Source organism: Mastacembelus armatus, chromosome 21 (assembly GCF_900324485.2).
Source record: "Mastacembelus armatus chromosome 21, fMasArm1.2, whole genome shotgun sequence".
Classification (NCBI taxonomy): domain Eukaryota; kingdom Metazoa; phylum Chordata; class Actinopteri; order Synbranchiformes; family Mastacembelidae; genus Mastacembelus; species Mastacembelus armatus.
Window position 1 is genome coordinate 472,610 of NC_046653.1, and position 27,984 is coordinate 500,593.

Here is a 27,984-nt window from a genome sequence, read left to right on the forward strand (position 1 = left end):
ACTCATGACTTAAGTACAGTGTGGAGGTACAGTATCCTACTTGGCTTGACTGAAGTTTGGTAGTAGCCCACTTCCACTACATAGTTTTTCTGTGGAAAATGTTGTACTTCAAAGTCTACTATGTTAATTACCTCTACAGTTTTAAACTTTAGACTGAGCAGCAGTAGCAGCAGAATGAAAATGCAGTAGCAGAAGTAATGGACTGGGAAAATTAAAGGGAGGCATTTATATCAGGTCCAACGAAATATCAGTGAGGGTCACCTGGGAAATAGGGTCTCATTAGTAGGACTGAGACATACCACACTAAATTAATGTCTCAACTATCCGATGGAAAACTGTGACAGCTGTAATCACCTGATCTGGTTTGCAAAGACAAATATAATCCTGAAACTCATGCTGCAGAAGAGGAGACATTTTGCGACAGCGCTACTGACATTGCGGCGAGTGGTATGCGACAACGGCCCCGTTTACGGCACACGTGTATAAACTCCAGTCCGGGAGGCTAGCGTTGACTCCAGCATGGCTAAAGGTTCTAAGAAGAGTCTGAAAACCCGCTCCGAGGTGACAAATACGGGCGCGGTGGGGAAGCCAGTTATGGTCTACGACGAAGAAAATGAAGGCGACTTACAGGAAGCAGGCGGAAACATCACCAGTGAGGTGGAAGAGGACTGCGACCATGAGCGAAAACGACAGAAGCTGCTGGAGGCCATCAGCGCTCTCGGGGGTGGGAGGAAGAAAAAGCTGGGGGAGAGATCCGAGGCGGCCGTCCAGGTTTCTGAGTTTACGGTCATTGCGGAGGGGGAGGGCGACAAAATCGACCTGTCGGACCTCATCGGAACCGTCAAGAAAACCCCCGCCGTTTCAGCCAAGACCAAGAAGCAGCTTAAGCACCTGCAGCAGAATAAAAAGACCATCGAGTGTCCTCTCAGCAAGCAAGAGAGTGAGAGAATCCAGAGAGATGTGGCTTTTCAGAACGCAGCTACAAAGGTGTCCTGCTGGAAGAGTATTATTAAACAAAATCAGAGAGCGGAGCAGCTGGTCTTTCCCCTGAATCAGGAGCCCTCTGGCCCCAAGCCCATGGAGAGGGTGGTGGCTGGATGGAAGGCACAAACTACACTTGAGCAGGAAATATTTGCCCTCCTGTCTGCCAACAAGCAGCCCATCAATGACCCCATCCTGACCCCCATTGAGACAGCTTCTCTCAGGGCGATGAGCCTGGAGGAGGCAAAGATCCGCCGTGCAGAGCTGCAGAAGGCTCGTGCTTTGCAATCTTATTATGAGGCCAAGGCCCGGAGAGAGAGGAAGATCAAGAGCAAGAAATACCACAAAGTGCACAACAAGGCCAAGCGTAGAGAGTTCCTGAAGCGGTTTGATGAAATGGTGAAGACTGACCCAGCCAGTGCCTTAGAGGAGCTGAATAAAATGGAGCTGGCCAGGATGCAGGAGAGGATGTCACTGAAGCACCAGAACAGTGGCAAATGGGCCAGGTCAAAGGTCATCATGGCCAAATATGATGAGGGCACTCGTAAAGCCATGCAGCAGCAGCTAGAGGTGAATAAAGAGCTGACCCAGAGGCAGGTGACATCACTCAACGATGAGCATGAAGACGAGGAAGCAGGTGATGATGCAGAGGTGATGCCTGATATTGTGAATGATGCAGAGCAAGGTCTGGATTTGTCAAATCCGTGGATGAGAGGCAAGCTCTCTGAAGATCCCTCAGAGAAAGAGATGAGTGCCCTTGTCAGTCTTACAGCAGAGGATGATGGAACAGCAGAAACAACTGAAAAACACGAGGAGGTGGAAGAAACTGAAGAGGAAGCACTATTGACAGAGTTTCACAGCAAGAGGAAACTGTGTAGTGCTCAGGAGGCTGACACAGTCCCTGTGATATTTGTGGAGGAGGAGGAGGAGATGGAGATAGAGGAGGAAAATAAACCTGCAGCAGAGGACCTAGATGCTTCAGACAATGAGGAGGAGGAGCTTTCAGAGTTTACAAACCTTTTTCAAGTAAAAGCAGAAAGCTGTCGGGCTGCTGAAGCAGAGCAAGCTAAGGCAGCCTCAGATGCCAGCCACAGGGACACTTCAGCTCAGCTGGAAGAAGGGTTGATGACGATCAGGACTCTGGAGGATGTGGAGTTTCTCAGCCTGGAGAAGTCAGCCACAGGTAAAACACCTATTCATCCCCAGCCATCCCCAACCAAAGAAAACCCAACGTGTATAACCCAAAAGGCAGGCAAAAACAGAAAAAGGAAGAGAGGGATTGAGCTGAAAGAAGTTCTCACCAAAGAGACAAAAGTCATCCAAGTTCCATTCACTCCAAGAATCGAGGACACAGAAGACTCAGATGAAAATCTGGAGCAAAGGGGGCTCATTAGAGAGGCCTTTGCCGGGGATGATGTCATGTCAGACTTCCTTAGAGACAAAAGGATGCAGGAGGACGCAGGCAAGCCTAAGGTGGTGGACCTAACACTGCCTGGGTGGGGGGAATGGGGAGGGATGGGCCTTAAGCTCACACGCAAAAAAAGCAGGAGGCACAGGATCAAGACTGCACTGCCTCCACCCAGGAAAGACCAACACCTGCCTAGCGTCATTATCTCAGAGAAGAGAAACCGTTCCATTAGCCTTCACCAAGTGAACTCGTTGCCCTTTCCCTTTGAGAACCATATACAGTTCGAGAACACCATCCGCTCTCCACTGGGCCGCACCTGGAACACAGAGCAGACTGTTAAAAAGCTGGTCAAACCTGAGGTGATCACCCAGCTGGGTGCCATTATTGAGCCTATGGCACGGGAGGAACTGATGAAGGATAAGAAGCAGGTGTTTGTTGGAAAAACAAAGTAACATGGACTCAGAAAAGAAAAGAACCAATAAAGCTGAATTGATCATAATATATAACCCCTGAGCAGACACTGTAACATTCAATTCTGTGTGGGTCTATTTGGGAGGATAATTTGTTTATTTCAATTCAAAGTTATAATATTTCTGAATTTGGGGGATGTGGGGGGTCTTATGTAGGACATTTTTCAATTATGTATTTGGCATTAAAATACTGATGCAAATATATCCAGTCACTGAGATACAGTTTATTTTCCGAATGTACAGTACACTACCACATTCATCCTGTTTGTTGTTGTCATATAGTTAATAATTTCAGATTTAATGCTTTCTGAAAATGATGCAGTGCTGCACTGACTTCTCCTTTTCAGGGTATATCCAGCATAGATGCACCCCAAATTAAAAAAAAAAAGTAAAATAAAAAGTGGAAGTTTGTTTTTGGTTGAAATCTCAAATTCTCATGTAGTTTGAATTGCTGACCTTTTCTGCCCCACAAACCCTGTGACCCAATGGATCATGTAAAATGCATTTAGAAATGTACCTCAAAAAAAGTGTGTTAACAGCAAAATGTCCCCAAAGTATCAAAACTTAATTTAATTAAAATGTTTACTTTGTATACTTTATTAAAGGGGAAATGTGTACTGTAAAATATGTTGTATTTTATAAAGTCATTATAGGTTTCTATCATCTGATAAAGATGTACCTCCTTAGAGATAAAATAAGATAGGCTTTATTAATCCCAGAAGGAAAATTCAGGTAAAAATACTGCACCTGAGATAAAACACATCAGTATAAAGTGTAGAACAGCAGAAAAGTCAAATATTTAATACAAGTATCTCAAAAATGTACCTGTACTTGAATAAATGTACTGTTAAGTCAGACAAAACTGTACTTTGCAGTTTAGTAGTGATCTCATAGCGTGACAGTGCTGGTAACTGATATACAGTACATGATGACAAAAATTACCAGCTGAAAATGTTAACCACTCAGTTAATCATATAAAATTAAACAGCAACTATTTGATTATCGATTTCCTGTGTTAAGCCGTGTTTTTAAACAATGATCCCTGGTTTCAGTTAATCTATTTTCTTTTTTCATAAGAATGTAACCCACATCTTTGGCTGTCATATGACAAGTAGTTACCTGATCTTAGGAAACTGATTTGTGTTTTTTCAAGTCAAGTCAACAACTTTTATTAACTTTTATTACATACAGTGCATAATAGACAAAACAATGTTCACCAGGAACCATAAAAACAATACAAAAGCTACCCAACACTACCCATATTACTATTTACACATATCTAATACTTACTTACAGGTATCTAGTACTTTTTATAGACCAAGTGACAAATAACCTATTGATTGAGATAAAAACCAGAAGATTAGTAAGTAATCTTTCCCTAACATACACGGTTTATGGGGAAACATCAGCATCCCTATTGCTTTGTAATATGGCTATACATACTGTCTTGCATGTATCATGTGTATTATGCATCACTTCTCTCTGTTAATTTTCATGTTGATTTTCCATACATTTGTAACGCCAGAAATAATGTCTAAAAGAAAAGCTATTACAGTTCAGTTAAACCTTCACATCTGGGTGAAAAAGTGCATGCTTTGGAACCTGACATCTTTGTATTTCAGATGATAGACACTCTATTACAGTAGGGGATACCATAATGGACTATGGACTCAGTTCAGGTAATGCTTGTCAGCTTGAGTGCTCAAGAGGCAGTGGAGAATTTCATTAGAAACCTTGTAGTTACTAAATCAGATGTTCCCCACCTTCCTTCTATTGCACTACCTCTTTGGTGTAGTTACTACACCTTCATACAGCTTTCAAAAATGAAAAGAGACCAAGTCCTTGGACTTACTGCTGCCAACTGGACTGCAGCAAGATAAGACAGTGATTCTCACTCAAATACTATGGATGCTGTCTGTAGCTGTAAATCAGAGAGCTGAGGGTATGATGGAATGTGTTTTTCTCCATGATACCCATTTATGATTTCCGCTTAAATATTTGTTCTATGATGAAGAAGCATTTATACCTTCCTCAGCTGCAGAGCAATATTGATTTCATTTTTGTTCCCAGATCATTTTATGCAGCATTTAATCGGCTGTGACACATGACAGCAGACAAGGGCTGCTAAGTTAACTGTATTTATCATTATGCGGAGTAATCCAAAACTAATGAATAACAGTAATATGGAGAGAAACCGACATAGCAATTATTTTCTCCGAAATACAGCCATTGATGTTCAAGTCTGCAGTTTTATTTTCCACTGCAACTTCAATACAGTCCAGCTGGCTTGGAGCTCTGTGCATAAAACAAACTGATAGAGGACTCTTTCCTCTTTCCTCTGCAATACTAGGCTCAACTCCATTCCCATCCTGACAGGTGTAAGATTAACTTAGTTAGGTGTGGAGCTGCTGATGCGAATCAAATTAAATTAATGGAACAAATTTCCCTCCTAATTAAGATGAAAATACGTGTCAGTTGTAACCTTGCTGAGCACTAATTATGTACAAATGATTTATCATCTGTTTTGTCCTGAATAGCAATGGGTTCACCTCTTCAATAGCCCTGGCTGGCTGTTAAGAGATGGCCTCTGATTAACAGTGACAGGTTGTACAGCTGAGAAGCTGCACATTGCTGTCCAGCCAATCAGAGCCAACCCAAGCTCAGACTATCCTCCCTTTCATTAACCTACATTGAGTGTGCAGCTGAGCATCACTACTCCTCTGCTCTCCTTCTTGTTTCTCTCCACAGAATGAAAATAAAGTACATTCGAAGAATAAAGGTGGATGGAGATAATGTGACTAAGTAAGGTGAAGTGGGGGTAGTTTTAAAACCTGAGATGAATCCGACTGCATGTGCCATGTGTATTGAGAACGGATTAGTTTGTACCACTTTGAACAGAGTGATATGAAACATCTTTAACAGGCTCTCCACATCAAATAACAAATTGAATCATGCAAAATACAGTCAAGCTAGTTCATCGCCATAGTACCAGACTAAGACCAGCAGGTGGTGCAATAGGCCAAGCCTGCCAAAAGCCACTATGTAAATTTAAAATATCAAAATAAACAGGACTTCATTATACAATTACAGTGCAACTAGGCTATTCCATCATATTTCCTCATGCCTTCCAAGTACAGATATATTTCAATGGGCAGCAACTGTGATTAGCATTAGAATTGGTATCCCTTGTGTTGCTAACAACACACCAGCCTATCTGTAATCATTGTTCCACAGGCTTGCTCACATGAGATATAGCCCACTTTGTCATTATCATTCAATATGCTGGCATAGCTTCCATGGTGCCGCCAGTAACAGGGTATTTGCATTTTCTCCTGAATATCCCAAGAATCTGCACAGACAAAGATGGACCATAAATATCTCCTTTCTCGTTGCCTGAAGATGAGAGATGCCTTTCCTCCCTGAATGCTGCTGAAGACACAGAAAGATTCTCTCAATATATGTCTCATGTCCTCCTGTCTTCCTGCATGAAAATGTCATTATGTACAAGTTTCAGCTAATAGGGAACATTTGACTTTCTATTGTTTTTTGTTGTTATTTAGCCTAAATCTAAAAATTTGCTCATGGGATTTTCTTTGTTGTGATAAATGTCAGTACACCCCTGCAGGGAAGGTGCCTGTGTACTGCAGTTCATTTCTCTTTTCTGTTTTTAACCAAGCTAGTCTGTCCAAACCTGACTTTTCCCCTGCTGCTGCATGGAAATATGGCAGAGTTATGTCTGTCACTGCAAGGGTGTCTCCACACTTAAACTCCAAGCCCTGAAATAATATTAAAAATTTCTGTTTTGACAAAAATGTATACAATTTTTAAAATTAAGTCATACTTTCCCAGAGCAAAAAGTAAAAAAGAACAAGAATTCCACATTTTCATGATAATGCAGAGTGAGGTTATCCCAAACATGTGGCACCTTCCTTGGAACCGAAGAGGAGGAGCCATTTTCTTTTGTCGCTCCCACATCCTTTTCCCATTTTATGCCTCTGCCTGTCCTGTGAGAATCTTGAGGCTGAGGTTGGTGTGGCTTGGCAAACAGCATATCCCACATTATGGCTGTCTAAGGATTGGTGGATAAGGCAGGGAGTGAGGGGGTTAGAGGTTAATTATAGACAACAGAGAGGTCACAGGGCCTATTATTTTGGACCCGGGATCTGCAATGGTCCAATGGGGATGACATTTACAATGAGGGTCTGGCCCCACCCCTCCATCACTATCCACACCCACAGCCCACTCCATCACGCCAACACTCACATTTATATTCAAGGAACCAGCAGTGGGACTCAGTGGTCTGATAATGAAAAGGTACTTAGCGTTTGGCACAGGCAGGATAATGAATTGTATTGCTGGCTGTTAACGTGGCTACATCAGCCACTGACTGATTGAAAGCCCCCTGCTCTTACCTAACAGACTTCCTTTATCACTCTAATTACTGTAGTTAAGTGATTATGTGGACTGTGTACTATGGTGTGTAGAACCTGTTATATAGAGCTGTTTTATTAGACAAAAATAAATGACAAAACACAAATTAATGTAGCTGTTCTGAATGTAAGGATAGTGAGTTGTAGTCATATTCAGATTGTTCTCCCTGCCCTGGAGTAAAGTTGTGATAAAAAAAAGGTGTTTGATAATATGACAATAAAAAAGGCTGTGAAAATATTTACTGACACATAGGTTGATGAGACTCGTAATATCCTGCTGATGAAATACTGAATGCTAAAAAGCCTGTAAGCCAACCACCAGACAATCCAAATCTGTGAAATCTTTTGGAGTATTTAGGCATTTAAAGGTTTTCATTTAGCTCGTTTATAATATGATTTTCTTTAAATGTCATTTAAAACAGATGCCAAGAATGTGACAATGTAATCTATTTAATAAATTCAATTTATTTATTTAGCCTAATAAAAGCCAAATTTAATGAATGTGTAAAATGTACATATACCTTTAGAATGATAACTCTGAATGAAAGAAGTGTATAGTTGCGTTGGGGAAGTTTGTGTTTAGTTATTTTGGTTTAGTCAGTCATTTTCTTGTTTAGTTTATATTGCCTGAGTTCTGTTCATTTGACCTCTTTTATAATCTCAGAATTTGGCTGTATATTTTGTAAATGAGTAATTAGAATAGCATTAAAATTACAGTTGATAGTGATGTGGTTAGCTACAGTGAAATGAGAGAGCATGAATTGCCTGTTTATGTATAAACCTTTGCTAGCCAGATATAATCCGTGGATTTTCATCATAAACAGCAAGCTACAGTATTCTGAATACACAGTGGAGTGTAAATGGGATTGAGGATTAGGAGTGATCCACACTGGGACCTCTGCTATCTCTGTAAACCTATCAATCCACAAGAGTAAATCAAATATCAAATAATCAGAAATGTTGCAGACAAAACAGTTTGTACGTGCGTGTGGGATGACTGCAGCATAGTCGATGTTTATTTTATGTGTCTGAAAGTTGAAATTTAACCCTAAAGTCAGAATTTAGATTATTTAACTGGTAGAAAAAACGTTTAAAACATGGTGTAATATTTAGAAATATGAATCCTATTTGTAAAACATCAGCCAAAAAACGTGTTTGGTCGAACTGGACCATTCGTGTCTACGTCAGCTTTGTCTAACGCGGTTACGTCATGGCTTCAGACGCTGATTGGCTCAGATAGCCGGACGTAATCTGAATAGGGAGCGAGTTCAGCAGAAAACGGAGAAAGAAAGCAGATTCTTACTTTCTTTCTCCGGAGCCTAGTATTACTCTGACATATATTAAATGTTATATGAAATGTCGTATTCGTGGGAGATGTCTTACAACATAAGGTAAGAGTAATTCTTGACCTCAGCCAGTGTTAGCGCAGTTTAACTAGCTTTTTAGCTAAAGAGGCGAGCTAACTAGTATCAGGTTATTTTACTGTCCGCCACCATCGCACATATTTTTAACCAGTATTGATTAATTTGGGTGTTTCATTGATCTGTGAAAACTTAACGTTATTCGCTACCAGACATGGTGAAAGATGAGCAAACGCTGTTGGCTTTTTTTAGTGATAATCATCGTCAAAAATAAAAGTGATAACGTGCAGCGTGTTAAAGATAATGTTTTATAGGGCTAAGGCTGTGTGCAGTATGATGCTTTCCATAAGTTATTATCTCCTAAAGTGGTGTAGTAACGTCAGTATCATCAGATAGTACCACAGTATGAAACTACTTAAAAACAAGGCTACGGTAGAGGCTGTGTATAGGTGCTAAGTTGGGGGAAAAATAGCAACCACTTTGGTAATTGAATTATTGGTAAGTAATTTTTTTGCAAAAATCCAAACTTATGTTGGTTTGTAACTGCCAAATGTAAGAATTTACTGCTATTCTTAGTCGTAGATAATTTGGCATTCCTGGACACGCCCTGGACAGATGAAAAGTCTATCACAGAAGCAACATGTAAATACTGCAAAGAAAGTACCTGGTTGGCCAAAGACTCAAACCCAGGACCCTCTTGATATGAGGCAATGGTGCTAACAAATGGATCACTGTGCCACACTGATTCTCTGCCATGTGGATAAAAAAAATCTTATTTTATGAAGCCATTATCTCATTGTCAATGCAGCATTACCAAAAACACCTCAACACCTTAACCTTTAATACTAATATCAGTCTAGTCATCCATATGTGTATGTGTATGACATATGTTAGGATAGATTTCCTGTCTTTTCTGATACCTTGCCTCTATGGTTTGGCATGTCAGAAGAGGACACTGAAGGCACTGGCAAATAAAGACATCACATATCATTCTGTATTTTCTGATCTAGGCCTACGAATGTCCCCAACACTGACAGCCATGAGTGACAGTGCAGAGACCTGCAGCCGGCAGCGCTGGCCGGTGTCTGGGCAGACACGGTGGTCTTTCCGGGGCTTGTATATCTCAGACATCACCAACAGGTTAGGTCTGTGTATACTGGACATGAGTTCAGTGTAAGCAGAAGAACTAGATGAACAAAGGCAGGGGTGTGTTTCTTTTTAACCCACAACTCCTGTCACATTTTGTTCACTTGTCTTTCGAATTCAATTCAATTCAATTCAATTCAATTTTATTTGTATAGCGCCAAATCACAATACAAATCATCTTTACAAAAACTAAAACAAAAAAACCAACAATTCCCTTATGAGCAAGCACTTGGCGACAGTGGAGAGGAAAAACTCCCTTTTACGGAAGAAAAAACCTCCAGCAGAACCGGGCTCAGTTTGGGCAGCCATCTGCCTCGACCGGTTGGGGTGAGTGGATAGAGCAGAGAGAAAAGAACAGCAACAATAAACAACAAATAGACACTGCAGGTTGGTAGGACCAGTAACTGCACATCAGCGATATACAGCTCCAGGACCAGGGACACCTGCAGAAGGTACAGAGAGAACAGAGAGAGAGGGAGAGAGCACAAACTAGGGGAGAGAGAGAGCACAAGGTTAGTAACATTCAATGGTGGAATATACATGAGGTGGGAGGAGAGAAGAGAGGGGAGGGGAGGGGGGTTAGGGTAGGGGAGCTCAGTGCACCGATGGTCCTCGGGCAGTCTAGGCCTATAGCAGTATAACTAAGGGATGGTTCAGGGTTGCCTGAAGCCAGCCCTAACTATATGCTTTGTCAAAGAGGAAGGTTTTAAGTCTAGCCTTAAAAGTATAGAGAGTGTCTGCCTCCTGAACCCAGGCTGGGAGCTGGTTCCATAGGAGAGGAGCTTGATAACTAAAGGCTCTGCCTCCCATTCTGCCTTTGGAAACTCTGTGAACCAAAACTAGACCTGCACTCTGAGAGCGAAGTGGTCTATTGGGATAATATGGTACTATGAGGTCTTTAAGGTATGAAGGAGCTTGATTATGAAGGGATTTGTATGTGAGAAGAAGGATTTTAAATTCTATTCTCTATTTTACAGGGAGCCAATGAAGAGAAGCCAATATAGGAGAAATATGATCTCTCTTGCTAGTTCCTGTCAGGAATCTGGCTGCGGCATTCTGGATTAATTGGAGGCTTTTTATGGAGATATTGGGACATCCAGATAGTAATGAGTTACAGTAATCTAGCCTTGAGGTAACAAAAATGCATGGACTAATTTTTCTGCATCATTTTGAGACAGGATGTTCCTAATTTTGGAAATGTTGCGCAGGTGAAAGAATGCAGTTCTAGAGATTTGTTTTATGTGTGAGTTAAAGGACATGTCCTGGTCAAAAATAACTCCAAGGTTTTTTACAGTAGTGCTGGAGGCCAGGGTTATGCCATCTAGAATAGCTATAATTTGAGAAAAGTCATTTCTGAGATTTTTTGGCCCAAATATAATGACTTCTGTTTTCTCCGAATTTAAAAGTAAAAAGTTACTGGTCATCCAGGCCTTTATGTCAGTTAGACAGGCTTGAAGTCTGGTTAACTGGTTTGTGTTAACAGGTTTAATAGATAGATATAACTGAGTGTCATCTGCATAGCAGTGGTAATTAATAGAGTGCTTCCTAATGACATATCCTAAAGGAAGCATGTACAGGGTGAACAGAATCGGTCCTAGCACGGAGCCTTGTGGAACTCCATAATTAACTTTTGTTTGTGTGGAAGGTTCATCATGGACATGAACAAACTGGAATCTGTCCGATAAATAGGATTGGAACCACTTTAACGCTGTTCCTCTGATACCAATCACATGCTAAGAGAAGATCGTTGGTAACTTTCAACAGTGCTGTTTCTGTACTATGATGTGCTCTAAATCCTGATTGAAAATCTTCAAATAGTTCATTCCTGTGTAAGTGTTCTGATAGCTGCTTAGCAACAGCTTTTTCTAGGATTTTAGAAATAAATGGCAGGTTGGATATTGGTCTATAATTAGCCAAGACTCCTGGATCAAGACTAGGCTTTTTGAGTAAAGGTTTGATTACTGCAGTCTTAAAGGCCTGTGGTACGTAGCCTGATACTAGAGATAAATTTACCAAGTCCAATAAAGATGAGTTCATTAATGGCAGGGTGCCTTTAAGCAGTCTAGTCGGGATGGGGTCTAAGAGACACGTTGATGATTTTGATGAAGCAACTACTGATGTAAAGAGAGATCTATGGGAGAGAAGCAGTCTAAACATAACTGAGGTCCTACAGATGATTCAAGAGCTACTGTAGTAGAAGATTAATTTATTGCAGGTATAGGAAGCATCTGCTGAATTTTATCTCTAATAGTTGTGATTTTATTTGTAAAGAAACATAAATTCATCACTGCTGAGAGCTAAGGGAACACTGGGCTCAACAGAGCTGTGACTTTTTGTCAGCCTGGCTACAGTGCTGAAAAGAAACCTGGGATTGTTCTTATTTTCCTCGATTAGTGATGAATAGTATGCAGTTCTGGCTTTACGGAGAGCTTTTTTATATGTTAGTAGACTGTTTTTCCAGGCTAGAAAAATTTCCTCTAAGTTTGTGGAACGCCACTTCCTTTCCAGCCTTCGTGATGCCTGCTTTAAGGTACAAATATGTAAATTATACCATGGGGCTAGTCTTCTCTGATTCACTAACTTCTTTTTCAGAGGGGCTACAGAATCAAGCATTTCACGCAGTGAGGTTACAGCGCTGTCAACAACATGATCAATTTGGTAGGGAGTGGGATTGAAGCAACTGCCCTCCACTATGTTTATACTTGGCATAGATGTAAACAAAGATGGAATAATTTTCTTAAATTTATTAACAGCGTTGTCGGATAAACATCTGCTGTAGTGGAATTTTCTTCCAAACGCTGCATGATCCATCATTTTAAATTCAAAAGTTATTAAAGAATGATCTGACAAAACAGGATTTGGGGGAAAAGCTATTAGATGTTCAATTTCGATGCCATAGGTCAGAACAAGATCAAGGGTGTGATTGAAACAGTGGGTGGGTTTATTAACGTTTTGAATGAAACCATTTGAATCTAATATAGAATTAAATACAATGCTGAGGCCGTTATTTTCAACATCTACATGAATGTTAAAATCTCCCACTATAATAACTTTATCTGATCTAAGCACTAAATCAGACAGAAAGTCAGGGAATTCAGTTAAAAACTCTGAGTAAGGAACAGGTGGACGGTACACAGTGACAAGTAGAACTGGTTTTTGTGTTTTCCATTTTGGATGCGAGAGACTAAGAGTGAGGCTCTCAAATGAGTTATAACTGTTCTGAGGATGAAAGTTTAATAATAAGTTTGAGTGGGAGATTGCAGCTACTCCTCCACCTCGACCTGTGCTTCGAGGAACATGATAATTTTTATGACTGAGGGGGGTTGATTCATTCAGACTGACATATTCATCCTGCTGTAGCCAGGTTTCAGTAAGATAAAGTAGGTCAATTTGGTGATCAAATCATTTACTAATGTTGAATACTCACATTTTACACAGGTCCGTTGATGAGGAAGTACAGAGAGGCGGCTGGGGTGGTTCAGCTGATTATAGGTTTTCTTCAAACTATACAGAGCGCTCTGGAGATCAACCCTCATGGGACACACGGAGAGATCTGAGCTCTAGGCGAAATCTATAGAATGTATATATCTTGTAACTTGGTCACCGCCCTACATGACAGTACTTTTCCACAAAAGGAATTCAGACCATTACCTTATATGGTGTTGTTATTCCCTTTTGTCTCCCCTCATAGTGAAGAGCGGTGACCCTGTCACGTGTCTAAAACATACAGGAGTACACTTTACACACTATGCTGCATACTAGTCACAGAGTGTGTCTGCATTCCCACACTAACAAAGATTTAGATGAAAGGGACCTAATATTTAATAGGCCACATTAGACAGTTCTGTTTTTTTTTTTCAATAAGAGAAGTGGTCTTAATTTTTATTAAATTTTTATGAATAACTCCTCTTCTGTTAACTTCTGATTTATTTGATTTATATGTTCGAGGGGCAGACACAGTCTCTATGTGGTTTGAGGGGGGCGGCGGCTCTAAGGAAACTGCAGAGAGGCGTTTTAGACTGAGTCTCTGCACCGTGAATTGTCAGGCTTTAGGTTGGCTAATAAACTCGGCCAAATTTCTAGAGATGAGAGCTGCACCATTCAAAGTGGGATGGATGCCATCTCTCGCTACCAGACCGGGTTTTCCCCAGAAAGTGGCCCAATTGTCTATGAAGCCCACAACGTTTGTTGGACACCACCTAGACAGCCAGCGACGGAACGACGACATGTGGCTAAACATGTCATTGCTGGTCAGATTGGGGAGGGGTCCAGAGAAAACTACGGAGTCCGACATTAATTTAGACCTCCGATTGGCGTAATCGGGTGTCGTTGCTACCGACGTGAATAATAATTTTTCCATATTTACGATTAGCCTTAGCCAGCTTCAGATTTGACTCAATGTCGCCCGCTCTGGCCCCAGGAATACATTTGACTATGGTCGCTGGTGTCTCTATTTTCATGTTCCTGACTATGGAATCTCCAATTATCAGAGTCGGTTTCCCAGCAGGTGTGTCGCTGAGCGGGGAAAATCTATTAGAAACGTGAACAGGCAGGTGATGAGCCGTGGGCTTCTGCTTAGGAGTACGTTTCCGTCGGACCGTCGCCCAGGCTAATTCTCCGAGCTGCTCCGGAGCTGCCCTTGGACCGCTAACAGACCCTGAGCTCGGTGGCTCCACACCAGCTAACGGGGCTAGGCTAGCTGGCTTTTGTTCGAAGGTGAGAGCCGCGCTTCCAAATCAGTGATCCTCGCCTACACTTATTACAGGTATCATTATCGCTAAAGGAGGCTGAGGAATAACTAAACATGTGGCACACCGAGCAAGAAAGAGAGAGAGAGGGAGAGGCCATGTTAGCTAAGCTAACTAGCTAGCTAAGCTAACCGGTAGGCTAACGAGCGCTAAGTCAGGAAATAGCAATAAATACCGGTCAAAATAGAAAGGTACTTGACTATTACCGGATTGTAGCTTAGAACAATTCTTTATTAATTTGATGCACTGTTGGTTGTGAATTAATATTGTTGTATCATGTCTGTGAAGATTCTCAGTTGTCCAGGTGAAGTTATCTAGAGGTTGAGTCATGGCAACTGGACTTCTAATTTTTTGGGTCGAAACGTTTCACTACTCATCCAAGTAGCTTCCTCAGTCTAAGAGAAAGCTGGTATGGAACCGCCAAATTATTTTTCAGGTTGGTTTCATTCCACTCCTAGTTCCATAGTCTCATTAGGTGAGCTATGTAAATCAGGTGAGAGGCGTTAGACCCACACTCCTGAGTTGGTTTCACTTCACACCTGGCCTGAATAGGCTTGTTAGGTGAACAAAAGAAGTGAGCTCAGATGAAGGTTGTTAGGACCTAATGGTGGACTCATGTGACTCCTCTGATTCACCAACTGGCTGTAGAGTCCTCCCCTGGGAAACATTTGATTTGTTCCTTAATTTGCTTGGAACAGATGATAGGGCAGCCTGGTAGATTGAAGACAGGTTATGTCTGAGCCCTCCACCCCTGTTAACTCTTGTGCACTGTTCAAATTCACTACCCTTTTGTTATGTTCAGGATGAAAACATCCACTAAAATAGAATGTTGTAAAAATATATCAGATAAAATTTTCAACTTGTCTGTATAAAGCTGTTAATCAACTTCAGTTCTGATCAAAACTACTAAATGTTTAAAAAAAAATTCCAGGCTTTCAATGGGGCTAGAGTACATGTAATACTGTACTGTAACATCATCAAGAATGCATGATTATATAGTGTAATGGCTGTGCAGTCAAGAAATGTTGTTATAATTGCAGTCAATGGGGCAAAAACATCCACAAACAGTAAATTAGTCAGAAAAAATTAAAATCTGATGCTGCACAAAAACTAACAATGCATCAAAATCAGTGGTGTTACTAATCTTTGACATTTGCAAGACTGGGATAAAAGGTAAAAAAAAATATCCCGTCCACAATCACTTTTTATATGGAAAAAAAGTCATTTTGTGTTTTTTTTTTTTTTTCCCCAAATCTGCAACATCACTTATGAAATTGGCATTTAAAGAGTTAAAATCATAGATTTTTTTTAACATTTAGTAGTTTTGATCAGAACTGAAGTTGATTAACAGATTTATGCAAAAAAAAATTGAAAAAAATATTTATCTGATATATTTTTGCGCATAACATGTCATAGCCATGTTATAGCCAATGGTATGCTGACTGGTGTGACGTACTAGGATGAAATCCTCAGAATGACTGTCAGAACTTACACTGGTACTTTGGGCCCTGGGTTGCTCCTGGTGCAGGACAGTGCCCAACCTTATGTGGCCAGAGTGTATAGGCATTTCCTGGATGACAAAGGGATAAAGACCACTGACAGGCCCTCACATTCCTGTGACCTAAATTCAACTGAATGCCTATGGGACATTACTGTTGTGTGATTTAAGTGTTTTTTTTGAGTAGTATATTTACATTTTAGCCTCTGCTTTCTTCCTGTCAAGTTGTGATGTACTACAAAACTTAATCCTGTAGGCATTTTCTAGGCTTCCTGATAGCTTTTGCTCTGTATTCTAGAACCACCAATGTAATGATCCGAGGGGCTATGCTATTTTCTGTTGGTGTCTTCCTGGCACTGGTGCTGAACTTACTCCAGGTGCAGAGGAACGTTACCCTTTTCCCCCCTGATGTCATCAGCAGTATTTTCTCCTCTGCCTGGTGGGTGCCACCCTGCTGTGGTACAGCTTCAGGTATGTGAAGCTTTAATTATGTGGTTTATTTTTTTTTTTCGTCTTCTTATTTTTATATTCTTGCCTTTAGATTAGTGAAAAGAGGAAAAAAAAAAAGAAGGCAGAAAATTCTCAGTAATGTTTGACTCCAAGCTAAAATGTCCTGGGAGGTGGATTAGTGTTATGACAAGAAGGATCCATAAGGGGCCGGTGCGTAGTGGATTGGGCAGTGGTCGAGGACGGGGACCTCGGCTACCCGATCCCTGGATGCTGAAACTGGCTCTAGGGACATGGAATGTCACCTCACTGGGGGGAAGGAGCCTGAGATTGTGCGGGAGGTCGACCGGTACCGACTAGAGATAGTCGGGCTCACCTCCACGCACAGCCTGGGCTCTGGAACCCAGCTCCTTGAGAGGGGCTGGACTCTCTTCTACTCTGAAGTTGCTCGCGGTGAGCAGCGGCGAGCTGGTGTGGGCTTGCTCATAGCTCCCCAGCTCAGCCGCCACGTGTTGGAGTTTTTCCCCCAGAGTGAAAGGGTCGTTTCCCTGCGCCTTCGGGTTGGGGATAGGTCTCTCACTGATGTTTCGGCCTATGGGGGTGCTGAAAGGTGCTCCTACCGGGGACTCCATAATTCTGTTGGGGGACTTCAACGCTCACGTGGGCAGCGACAGTGAAACCTGAAGGGGCGTGATTGGGAGGAACGGCCTCCCCAATACTAACCCAAGTGGTGTTCTGTTGCTGGACTTCTGTGCTAGTCACAGTTTGTCCATAACGAACACCATGTTCAAGCATAAGGGTGTCCATCAGTGCACATGGCACCAGGACACCCTAGGCCGGAGGTCAATGATCGACATTGTAGTCGTGTCATCTGACCTTCGGCCTCTTGGACACTCGGGTGAAGAGAGGGGCAGAGCTGTCAACTGATCACCACCTGGTGGTGAGTTGGATCTGCTGGCGGAGGAGGAAGCTGGACAGACTTGGCAGGCCCAAACGTATTGTGAGGGTCTGTTAGGAATGTTTGGCCGAACCCACTGTCAGGGAGGTCTTTAACTCACACCTCCGAGAGAGCTTCTACCAGATCCCGGGGGAGGCTGGGGACATTGAGTCCGAATGGACCATGTTTTCCACCTCCATTGTTGACGCGGCGGCTAGGAGCTGTGGCCGTAAGGTTTCGGGTGCTTGTCGTGGCGGCAATCCCCGAACCTGGTGGTGGACACCGGAGGTAAGGGATGCTGTCAAGCTGAAGAAAGAGTCCTACCGAGCTTGGCTGGCTTGTGGGAATTCCGAAGCAGCTGACAGGTACCGCAGGGCCAAGCGTGTTGCAGCCGAGGCGGTGACGGCGGCAAAAACTCGGCTATGGGAGGAGTTTGGTGAGGCCATGGAGAAGGACTAACTGTCGGCCACGAAGAAATTCTGGCAAACCATCCGGCGCCTCAGGAGGGCGAAGCAGTGCTCTACCAAAACTGTTTACAGTGGAAGTGGGGAGCTGCTGACCTCGACTGGGGATATTGTCGGACGGTGGAAGGAATACTTCGAGGATCTCCTCAATCCCGTCAACACGTCTTCCATAAGAGAAGCAGGGGCTGGGGATTCGGGGGCTGATCCATCCATCACCCAAGCCAAAGTCACTGAGGTAGTTCGGCAGCTCCTCGGTGGCAAAGCACCGGGGGTGGATGAGATCCGTCCCGAGTACTTCAAGTCTCTGGATGTTGTTGGGCTGTCATGGCTGACACGCCTGTGCAACATCACGTGGCGTTCGGGGACAGTACCCCTGGATTGGCAGACCGGGGTGGTGGTTCCTCTTTTTAAGAAGGGGGACCGGAGGGTGTGTTCCAACTACAGAGGGATCACACTCCTCAGCCTCCCAGGGAAGGTCTATGCCAGGGTGCTGGAGAGGAGGATCCAGCCGGTGGTCGAACCTCGGATCCAGGAGGAACAATGCGGTTTCCGTCCTGGGCGTGGAACACTGGACCAGCTCTACACACTCTCGAGGGTGCTCGAGGGTTCATGGGAGTTTGCCCAACCACATGTGTTTTGTGGACTTGGAGAAGGCATTTGACCGGGTCCCTTGTGACATCCTGTGGGAGGTGCTCCAGGAGTATGGGGTCCAGGGCCCTTTGCTGAGGGCTATCCGGTCTCTGTACAAACGGAGCAGGAGCTTGGTTCGCATTGCCGGTAGTAAGTCAGACCTGTTCCCAGTGCACGTTGCACTCCAGCAAGGCTGCCCTTTGCCACCGGTTCTGTTCATTACTTTTATGGACAGAATTTCTAGGTGCAGCCGGAGGGAGTCCAGTTCGGGGACCACAGGATTTCATCTCTGCTTTTTCCAGATGATGTTGTCCTGTTGGCTCCATCGAGCTAGGATCTCCAGCGTGCGCTGGGGCGGTTTGCAACCGAATGTGAAGTGGCTGGGATAAGAATCAGCACCTCCAAGTCCGAGGCCATGGTACTCAACCGTAAAAAGGTGGCTTGCCATCTCCAGGCCAGGGGAGAGATCCTGCCTCAAGTGGAGGAGTTTAAATATCTCGGGGTCTTGTTCACGAGTGAGGGAAGGACGGAACGTGAGATTGACAGACGGATCGGGGCATCAGCAGCAGTAATGCGGTCGGTGTACCAGTCCGTTGTGGTGAAAAAGGAGCTGTGCCGGAAGGCGAAGCTCTCAATTTACCGGTCAATCTACGTTCCTACTCTCACCTATGGTCATGACCGAAAGAACAAGATCGCGGATACAAGCGGCTGAAATGAGCTTCCTCCGCAGGGTGGCCGGGCGCTCCCTTAGAGATAGGGTGAGGAGCTCGGTCACCCGGGAGGAGCTCAGAGTAGAGCCGCTGCTTCTCCACATCGAAAGGAGTCAAGTTGAGGTGGCTCGGGCATCTGTTTCGGATGCCTCCTGGGCGCCTTCCTGGGGAGGTGTTCCGGGCATGTCCCGCCGGGAGGAGGCCCCAGGGAAGACCCAGGACACGCTGGAGGGACTATGTCTCCCGGCTGGCCTGGGAACGCCTTGGTGTCCCCCCGTAAGAGCTGGAGGAAGATAACGCCAAAACAAACTTAAATTATTCCATCAGTTTTGTTCATACAGATAAGAGCAGTATCTGAATCTGTAAAGTGTAAAGGGTCAGGGACAGGGTGCGCTCTCTGTCTGCTCTGTCTCTCTCATCTCTCTTCACAGACACATAAATAGTCGGAAAGAAATCATAATTTTTTTTATTTAATCTGTATGAACGTAAGGAGAAGCACGTTTTCTCCTGTCTCAGCTAACAGCTAATGTGATCCCGCCTCGCACTTAGCGCACTGTTCATATGGAAATAATCTGAGGTGAGCCAGGTAATTCTGTGCATGCCCTCAAGAAATGACATAAAATGTCAAACTTCATCATAAAATTTACTCACTTTTTCTGTGCATTTGGATGATGACACGCTACGCGGGTGAAGAAGCGCTTTGTATGTTCCAGACAGAGACGAATAGTTGACTTTGTCCTCAGAGGAAGAACACGACTCAGATGATGAACGTTTGCATCTGCATTGTATTGCACTAATTCCTTCGCAGCCACATTCCTGACTGAAAGCCTCATTATGTGGGTCTTTATCTTCTCAGGTAAATCACATGAGTATTCATGATCAGGCACACCTTCCTGCATATAACGTTTCTAAACTTAGAAAATTGAAATCAGTGTATTGTTTTCTGTGACTTTCACATCATTTTGAAGCAAACACTTTTGGCTACAAGATGTCGTTCTTAAAAGTCCTGTGAACCAATGTTCTGTATGTGTTTTATGGTCTTATTTCAGTGACTTAAAAATCTTAGCTTTTCACTAAACATGCATAAACACTGTTTTCTCAAAAACACAATCACGTACAAACATGCTGCTCACATATTATTGTAGCCCAGTTTGTGCTGATTACAGTGTTATCAGACTATTGTTAGCCATTATGTTTAAAATCAACTGAAAAAAGCACATGTCAAAACTTGTCCATGGCCCCAAAATACCCTCAGACCCTAGAGGGTTATCTACCATGTCTACCTGTTCCAACACAGATGTTGTAATACAAGAGACAGAGCATTTATCCTGGAGTTGGCTTATGAACTTTTCAACAAGAAATGTTAATAGTCACAAAGCATCTGCCCCAGGAGCACAAAGGCTGCTTGGCCCACTGGGCCATACCCACTACTATTTTGTAATCCCTCCATGGTTGTGTGTGTGCCATCAGGTTTTGATGCCTCTTGTGTTTGTGTTCTATGTTTTCCTGCCCCCCCCCCCCCCCCCGCAGCAATGATTGGGCTCTTGTACCCCTGCATCGACAGCTGTCTAGGTGAGCCACACAAGTTCAAGCGGGAATGGTCCAGTGTGATGCGCTGTGTGGCTGTGTTTGTGGGCATCAACCATGCAAGTGCTGTATCCTTAAAGCTTTGGGGCTCTATGCACCAGCTGACATTCTTTCTAATCCTAGTATGTTGGTGAGAAAAACACTTGCCCTGTCTGTGCCTTTGGTAAGTTTCATTTACCACTTTGATTGGCTGTTCACTTGACGACTAGCTAGCAAAGGCTGAGTTGTCTTAACCACAACACCAGACTACAGCAAAGCTATTTAAATAAAGTTTGGCGCTGTCAGCCTTAAACAGCTTGGTCCTTGACTCTACCATTGTCAGAAAGTGGACTTTGCCAATAATATCCAGCTGTCTCTGACTCTGGCAGCCCTCTCCATTGGTCTGTGGTGGACATTCGACCGCTCCTGCAGTGGCTTTGGCTTGGGGGTCAGCATTGCCCTGCTGGCAACGCTGGCCACCCAACTCCTGGTGTATAATGGAGTCTTTCAGTAAGTTTCCTCAAACATACTTTGCATATTGATTGAGAGTAAAAAAAAAATAATGGATGAAAACAACAGAAAATCTAGAAGGACAAAAAAGAAGCTGATGTGAGAAAAATCAATTCTTTGAGGCAAAAATTCAACAAAAGCTGAACTACAACAATAAGTAGGTTGTTATATACATTCATTTTCTATGGGACTTTTGTATAGATTGAAATACATGTAACTATAATAGTTCTTGCACAAAAATACTGTTCTGTGGCAACACCGTCTTCAGACAGTGTACCACTGTTACCTGTACAATCCCTTAAGGGGAGTTGGAACAATGGCAAAATCTTGAAGGGAAATATGCTACTGACTAAAGTGTAGTGGTAAAAACAATAACATACACTTTAAGGAGTGTTTGAGTATCAGAGGACCAATTCAGTGAAAATGGAAAGATGGAGTTTTTTCTGTTGGTTTATTAGAAGAAGCCTAAATAACAATTTCATAAACATAAAACATTTTTTAGTAACTTTTAGCTCTATACTAGAATGGTAGTAACAGAAACATTAAGTGACTTTCAAATAACAGTTGATTTCAGTAACAGGAACATTAAAATGGTGGAGATGTAGCCTTATATGTGGATAAAATTCTGTAATGTAAGAAAAATTCAAAGTATGTTAACCCTCATGTACTGTTCGGGATGTTTCCATCCAGGGTAATTTTTCACTCTTAATTTGGCCATAACTTTATGGAAAAAGCTGGAGAGGACAATGAGGGTGCCACTATAGTCCATATAAAACTCCATATAAGAAACTAAACTTTCTATGCACAGGCCTGTGTAAAGGGTTTATGGGGCCACTGGGTTGTCAACAGTAAAAATCACAAATTTTACCTCTTCCCAACAGGGGAAACCACCAACCATCAATAATGCAATTATATATGAGGCCAAAATGATTATCAGTGAATAAACTATTTCTTCAGTTCTAGTTTATGGAAAAAAACACACCTCTCTATAGAAGCTGGCAATGCATATCAGAGCAAAAACCAAATCAAGAGGTCAAAGGAACTGTCTGCAGAGCTCAGAGACAGCATTGTTCATACTGCACAGAGCTGGGGAAGGCTGCAACAAATTTCTGCTGCACTGAAGGTTCCCAGGAGCACAGTGGCCTCCATAATACTCAAATGGAAGGAGTTTGACACAGCCAGGACTCTTCCAAGAGCTGGTCACCTGGCTATGGGAGAAGGGCCCTAGTAAGAGAAGTGACCAAGAACCCGAAGGTCACCCTGACTGAGCCCTCAAGATCCTGAATGGAGATGGGACAAAGTTCCAGAAGGACAACCATCACTGCAGCCCTCCACTGATCTGGGCTTTATGGCAGAGTGGATAGACAGAAGCTTCTCCTCAGTGTAAAAAACATGACCACTACTTGGAGTTTGCAAAAAAGCACCTGAAGGACTCTCAGACTGTGAGGAACAAGATCCTCTGGTCCGATGAAACGAAGATTGACTTGTGTGTTATGTCTGGAGAAAACCAGTCATCTCTCATGAGCTGCCCAATACCATCCCAACAGTGAAGCATGGTGGTAGCAGCATCAGGCTGTGATGGTGTTTTATAGCAGCAGGTACTGGGAGACTGGTTAAGGCTAAAATCATTGTGGGTTTTTTATTTCTTTAATGGAAGGGTACCAACGATTTCGTCCACGTGTTGCACAGAGGAGTAAAAAAAGTGTGACTTATAGTCCCAAAAATACAGTAATTGGAATTTCAGATGGACTTTATGTTATGAGGTGGTGATGAAGGATGGAAGTGCAGGAACCACATGCAGGACGCAAAGTCTCTTTATTTTCCTGGATAAGATAACACTCTCCTTAAACATAAAAATACTGCCGTCAAGGCAACTCCACCACTTGGCGTCAAAACTTTACAGCTACATGGTGTACATGAGAAACACTGCCACTGAGTGTACAAATAAACTCTCTCCTCCTAACATGTAGTCACAGCATGAACCAACATTAATCCTCCAACGAGGAACAAAGGAAATCGGGATCTATTTATGCACTAAAACAAGAGACTAATAGAAAACAGGTGAAACTAATCTATACTGATTAACATAAATAATATAACTAAATCAGACAAGGCAGGAAAAACAAGAATAAATGTCCCAAACCGGAAACATTATTCTCCCCTCATGACACTTTAAAAATGATGCAGTATGTTTTTGTTTACAAGATCAACACTGTTTAAATTTCTCTGATATGCAACCAGTCAAAGCAAGTTTGTCAGAGTAAATTACATTCCAAAGTTATTTGCTTGCATACATTATTTAAAGAATTGCAAGTTGCTGTAATTTGTTTCTTTTACACAGGTACACTTCTCCAGATTTCTTATACATTCGCTCCTGGCTACCTTGTGTCTTCTTTGCAGGGGTGATAACTATGGGAAACATAGGACGGCAGCTAGCCTTGGTAAGAAATTGAAATCATTTCAGTAAATATATACAATACATAGAAGTGCCAGAGTTGGCTCTGTGTCCTCTAAACTGTCTGTATACACTCAACGAAATAGGTTGTAAAAGTGGATTTTGCTGTCATGTGTCTCACAAGTTCTTCCTTTCTTCTTCTTTTTTTTTTTTTTTTTTTTTTTAGTATGACTACAAATTCATTCAGGAAAAAACCCATCAGGACTGATGAATGTCTTACCTCCATTCAGCCTCTTTTTAAAACAATACTCTCTTTGCACCGACTTGAAGCCAGTGGTAGGTGATCATAAAATATCCGTGTGTAACAGAGATCAGTACTGGCTGGCCCTAACCCTAGCCAGCCAGGCATGTGAAATGAGAATTGAACTCCCAATTGGTTGCCTGGTGCTATCCACTGGGCAAGACAGTATTTTTGATTGGCTGTCGTCAGGCCTTTCAGAGCCCTGAGCAGTCACTAACTTGAGATGAACAATGAAAGCAGAGTTATTAGTTTTTATCTATTCATTTATTTATTTATTGTGCAGTTTATAAATGCTTACCTCTAAAGGGATTAGCAGAAAAGCATCTATCATTCTTCAGATCAACTCTGATGTTTGAAGCCTTTGGCTCCATTGTGCCAAACACAGTCACACAGGATCAGTTTTATATTCTGCTCTTATGAAATGTGATAACAAATGTGGTATGTTCACATCCTTCCCATATCAGTGCAGAACACACACAGCCTGGTTAATTTATGTATAGAAAGATATGGATTTATATACCAGATCTTTTATTGTATGTAATTAGGTTATATCTACAGTTGGATTTTCTAGAAATGATGATGTGTATTGTATACATCTCTGCCCTGGCTATGTGAATGCAGGATGTTCAGTGTTCATCGTGCACTGACATACACGATATCATCGGACCTAAAGAGTGAAGCTATACATGAACACAGTGCTTCATTATCAACCATGCAAAGCTGTAAGCTGTTTGTTTGAAAGTGAAGGGAACATTTTAAAATTTTATTGGCAGATAAAATTCATCCATACATGTATACAGACTTCAGTCTTAAAGTATATTGAGATATTTTCTTATATTTACCTTATATTCTTATAATTCCCTTATTGTACGACCATTTGATAATTCATTATTTAATAATTATTTGTAATTCATTTCAGGAGAAACATCTTTTCAAATGTATGTAGCCATTTAAAAATGGACAAAAAGCAGCATTTGCTTTACACAAAACAGCAAGAATGCCAAATACCCCAGCTTGTTTTCTTTATAGCATTTGTCTAAAATTTGGTGGCTAACCTTTGTAAATCATTAAAGTAATTATGAACTATGAAAACAGATAATGGACCTAACTAAGTAGAACTCTATGGAAGCTTCTTTATCCAGTAGTTTATTTTTTCTTGATGTTTCCAGCATGTGCATCTGGTATGCACATCTGTCCACCTATGTATCTATGCATCAATGTATTTTCAGCCTTGTGAAATTCGCTGAAATTCGATCACTTGGATCATAAGCTGTCTGGGGAACTACATCATGTCCAAGTTATATCTGCACATTACTTTATATCTGAACCTGACCAAGCTGCACATTGTTGAGCAGATGGCATAGTTATATCTGAAACATTAATCTTAATTATTTAACCTACCCTGAGTCCCACTCCCAACCAGTGCCCTGGCAGCCGATACAGTTCTGTCTGTTTGGAGGTGGAAGAGTAATGTTACTACTTCTTTTCTGCTTCTGCAACCTCTTAGAGAATCAGCTGCTGGTGACGTTGCCATTCCATTTCGCTGTGTAAATAGGGCCTCAAAGATTTATTCCTCTTCTGACTGGCTAGAACTTGTTGCCTTAGTTGGTCAAGGTTAGAGTTAGACTTAGCCAGTCAGTGATCGGGTAGGGCCAGGTCAATAGTGCACAGGTGGACCCACCTTGATGAGGAGTGACAGTTTGCATTTCATTTTCATTTTGCCATCAAAAGAAATGACAATGCAATCGACTGGGGGCACTGTTTCACTGGCACATTTGAATAAAGAAACCGAACACCCATGGCAGTATCACATTTTTTTTAGCTTTCATTTAAAATTTAAATCAAAGTCATTAATTAAGTAATTAATATTGAATTGTCACTTTGCACATGGAATTGCAAAATTCATTTCCAATCTGCATGACCACATTGCATATTGAATTTCTAATTGTAAAATGAATTGTGAATTGGATAAAGAAGCAACAAAACTTCAAGTAGAATCAAACTATCTTGAGTGTGTCAAGATTGTGTAGTCCTATATAACTAACTGTGTAACTAGCTTAATATTTACAGATATAACATACATTGGTATAGAACTAACACAATATAAACTGGTTATTTGTTATGGGCAATTTAGATTTTTTTAGAATTCAGAAGTTTCACCAGGTTAGAACTAATACATATAGTGGAAGAGGTGTGACGTATTGCTAATTATTAGAGCCTACACCCAACTCTCTGGGAAACCTTCTCTGGATTTCTTTATTGCACACAGGATCTATAGTAATACATATGCATATTTCTTGTTGTTTGGATAATTCATCTTTAGGGGTTTGAACTATAATGCAGGTACATTACAGTTAAGTTATCCAGAGAGAAAACTGACTATAATGCTTAGCAGTGTTAAAAAAAGTTATTTTCTCTATGCAGTAAGTGCTGGATGGATAGGTTGGGAACCTACAAAACTAATAATTCAAAACAAATAACTAACATGTATAACATAGCACATCTGTATCAGTAAGAGGACTGGGTCATGGAAAGAACATTTTTATAACAATTGTTTTTTTATAAACTATAATGGCTATAATTATGGTTACAGCATATAAAACAGGATAGTGTTCTGTAATGTATTATGATTTTAGGTTTCATGATATGGAAAACACATTATTGAAACCCTTTTAATGCATTTTTTGGGGTAGCATGTTTTTATATTTTCCCCAAGACGAACTTTAACCTTTAGTAAAATGGGATACATTGTTACAATTCTTTTAGGATGAATTGTATTGTGGTTAAACAGGGATTAATAGTTATATAGCAACCTCTGAAACCAGAATATGTGCAATTTGGTGTAATAAAGATTATGGCCTTTTGGTAACTGCCTCTGATTTCTTTCTTTCTTTCTAACAGTTTTGTATTATACTACCCACTGTTTTGAACCTTATTATTCCCAGTATTCAGTGATATTCAAAACACTACCTAAAATACAGCTCATGATTTACAACGGTATAAAACAGATAGCAATAAATTATGAAAGAAAAAATAATTGCTGGCATAAATATTTCTGGAAATTCATTTACAGTACAGGTTACCTAAGCCAACCCTAACTATAAGCTTTGTCAAAAAGGAAGGTTTTAAGTCTAGCCTTAAAAGTACAGAGGGTGTCTGCCTCCTGAACCCAGCGTGGGAGCTGGTTCCACAGGAGAGGAGCTCTGCCTCCCATTCCACTTTTGGAAATTCTGGGAACCACAAGTAGAACTGCACTCTGAGAGCAAAGTGGTATATTGGGATAATATGGTACTATGAGGTCTTTAAGGTATGAAGGAGCTTGATCATGAAGGGATTTGTATGTGAGAGAAGGATTTTAAATTATATTCTGTATTTTACAGGGAGCCAATGAAGATTAGATTAGATTAGATTAGATTCAACTTTATTGTCATTTAGCAGAGTACAGGTACAGAGCCAATGAAATGCAGTGGACATCCAACCAGAAGTGCAAAGAAGCATTAAGTACCAAGTGCAGGTAGAGTATGGTTGTGTAGACAATAGAGATGAATAATGTAGAGTGTATAAATGAATAAATACAGGTTTTCCATATAACTAATATATGCATGTAATATATATGTACAGTATATTGCCCAGATATATGGGCAGGCTATGGAATATAAAAAAAATAAATATATCTATATATATAAATATAATGTATAGTATGGGGTGTTAGAAGTGCAAGTCCTGGGTGAAACAGTGTAGGAGTAATGTAAACTGATAAACAGTGCAATACAGTCAATGTAAACAGGTACCAGTGCGAATAGTAAAAAGTAAACAGGTAACTAGTAATAGCTTAAAGTGCAAAGAGAAGCTAATATAGGAAAAATATGATCTCTCTTGCTAGTTCCTGTCAGGACTGTGGCTGCAGACCTGGAATAACTGGAGGCTTTTTATGGAGTTACTTTTCTAGACTAGATAAAATTCTTCTAAATTCATGGACTGC

The 27,984-nt window shown here is 41.6% G+C and overlaps 2 protein-coding genes across 4 annotated transcripts; both read left to right on the forward strand.

Moving 5' to 3' along the window:
- Positions 1-448: 448 nt before the first annotated feature.
- LOC113123900 (U3 small nucleolar RNA-associated protein 14 homolog A) lies at positions 449-3,865 on the forward strand. Its single transcript, XM_026296263.2, has one exon. The coding sequence runs from the start codon at positions 520-522 to the stop codon at positions 2,839-2,841; it is 2,322 nt and encodes a 773-aa protein (XP_026152048.1). The 5' UTR covers positions 449-519; the 3' UTR covers positions 2,842-3,865.
- Positions 3,866-8,524: 4,659 nt separating this feature from the next.
- insig2 (insulin induced gene 2) lies at positions 8,525-26,871 on the forward strand. Of its 3 annotated transcripts, XM_026295800.1 has the most exons (7): positions 8,525-8,680; positions 9,661-9,790; positions 16,341-16,513; positions 20,761-20,885; positions 21,140-21,306; positions 23,648-23,747; positions 23,928-26,871. In XM_026295800.1, exons 2-7 carry the CDS (start codon positions 9,669-9,671, stop codon positions 23,967-23,969), a joined length of 729 nt encoding a protein of 242 aa, XP_026151585.1. In that variant the 5' UTR covers positions 8,525-8,680; positions 9,661-9,668; the 3' UTR covers positions 23,970-26,871. The 3 variants fall into 3 exon arrangements, with proteins under 3 accessions (XP_026151585.1, XP_026151586.1, XP_033181700.1); XM_026295801.1 differs by lacking the exon at positions 9,661-9,790; XM_033325809.1 differs by lacking the exons at positions 8,525-8,680; positions 9,661-9,790; positions 16,341-16,513 and adding an exon at positions 20,043-20,086.
- The last annotated feature ends 1,113 nt before the right edge of the window (positions 26,872-27,984 follow it).

Coding starts and splice junctions, on each gene's coding strand:
- LOC113123900 (XM_026296263.2), top strand. CDS start 520: ATGGCTAAAGGTTCTAAGAAGAGTCTGAAAACCCGCTCCGAGGTGACA.
- insig2 (XM_026295800.1), top strand. CDS start 9,669: ATGTCCCCAACACTGACAGCCATGAGTGACAGTGCAGAGACCTGCAGC. Junction 21,307..23,647: donor GTGTATAATGGAGTCTTTCA/GTAAGTTTCCTC, acceptor TCTTTTACACAG/GTACACTTCTCCAGATTTCT. Junction 23,748..23,927: donor TAGGACGGCAGCTAGCCTTG/GTAAGAAATTGA, acceptor TTTTTTTTTTAG/TATGACTACAAATTCATTCA.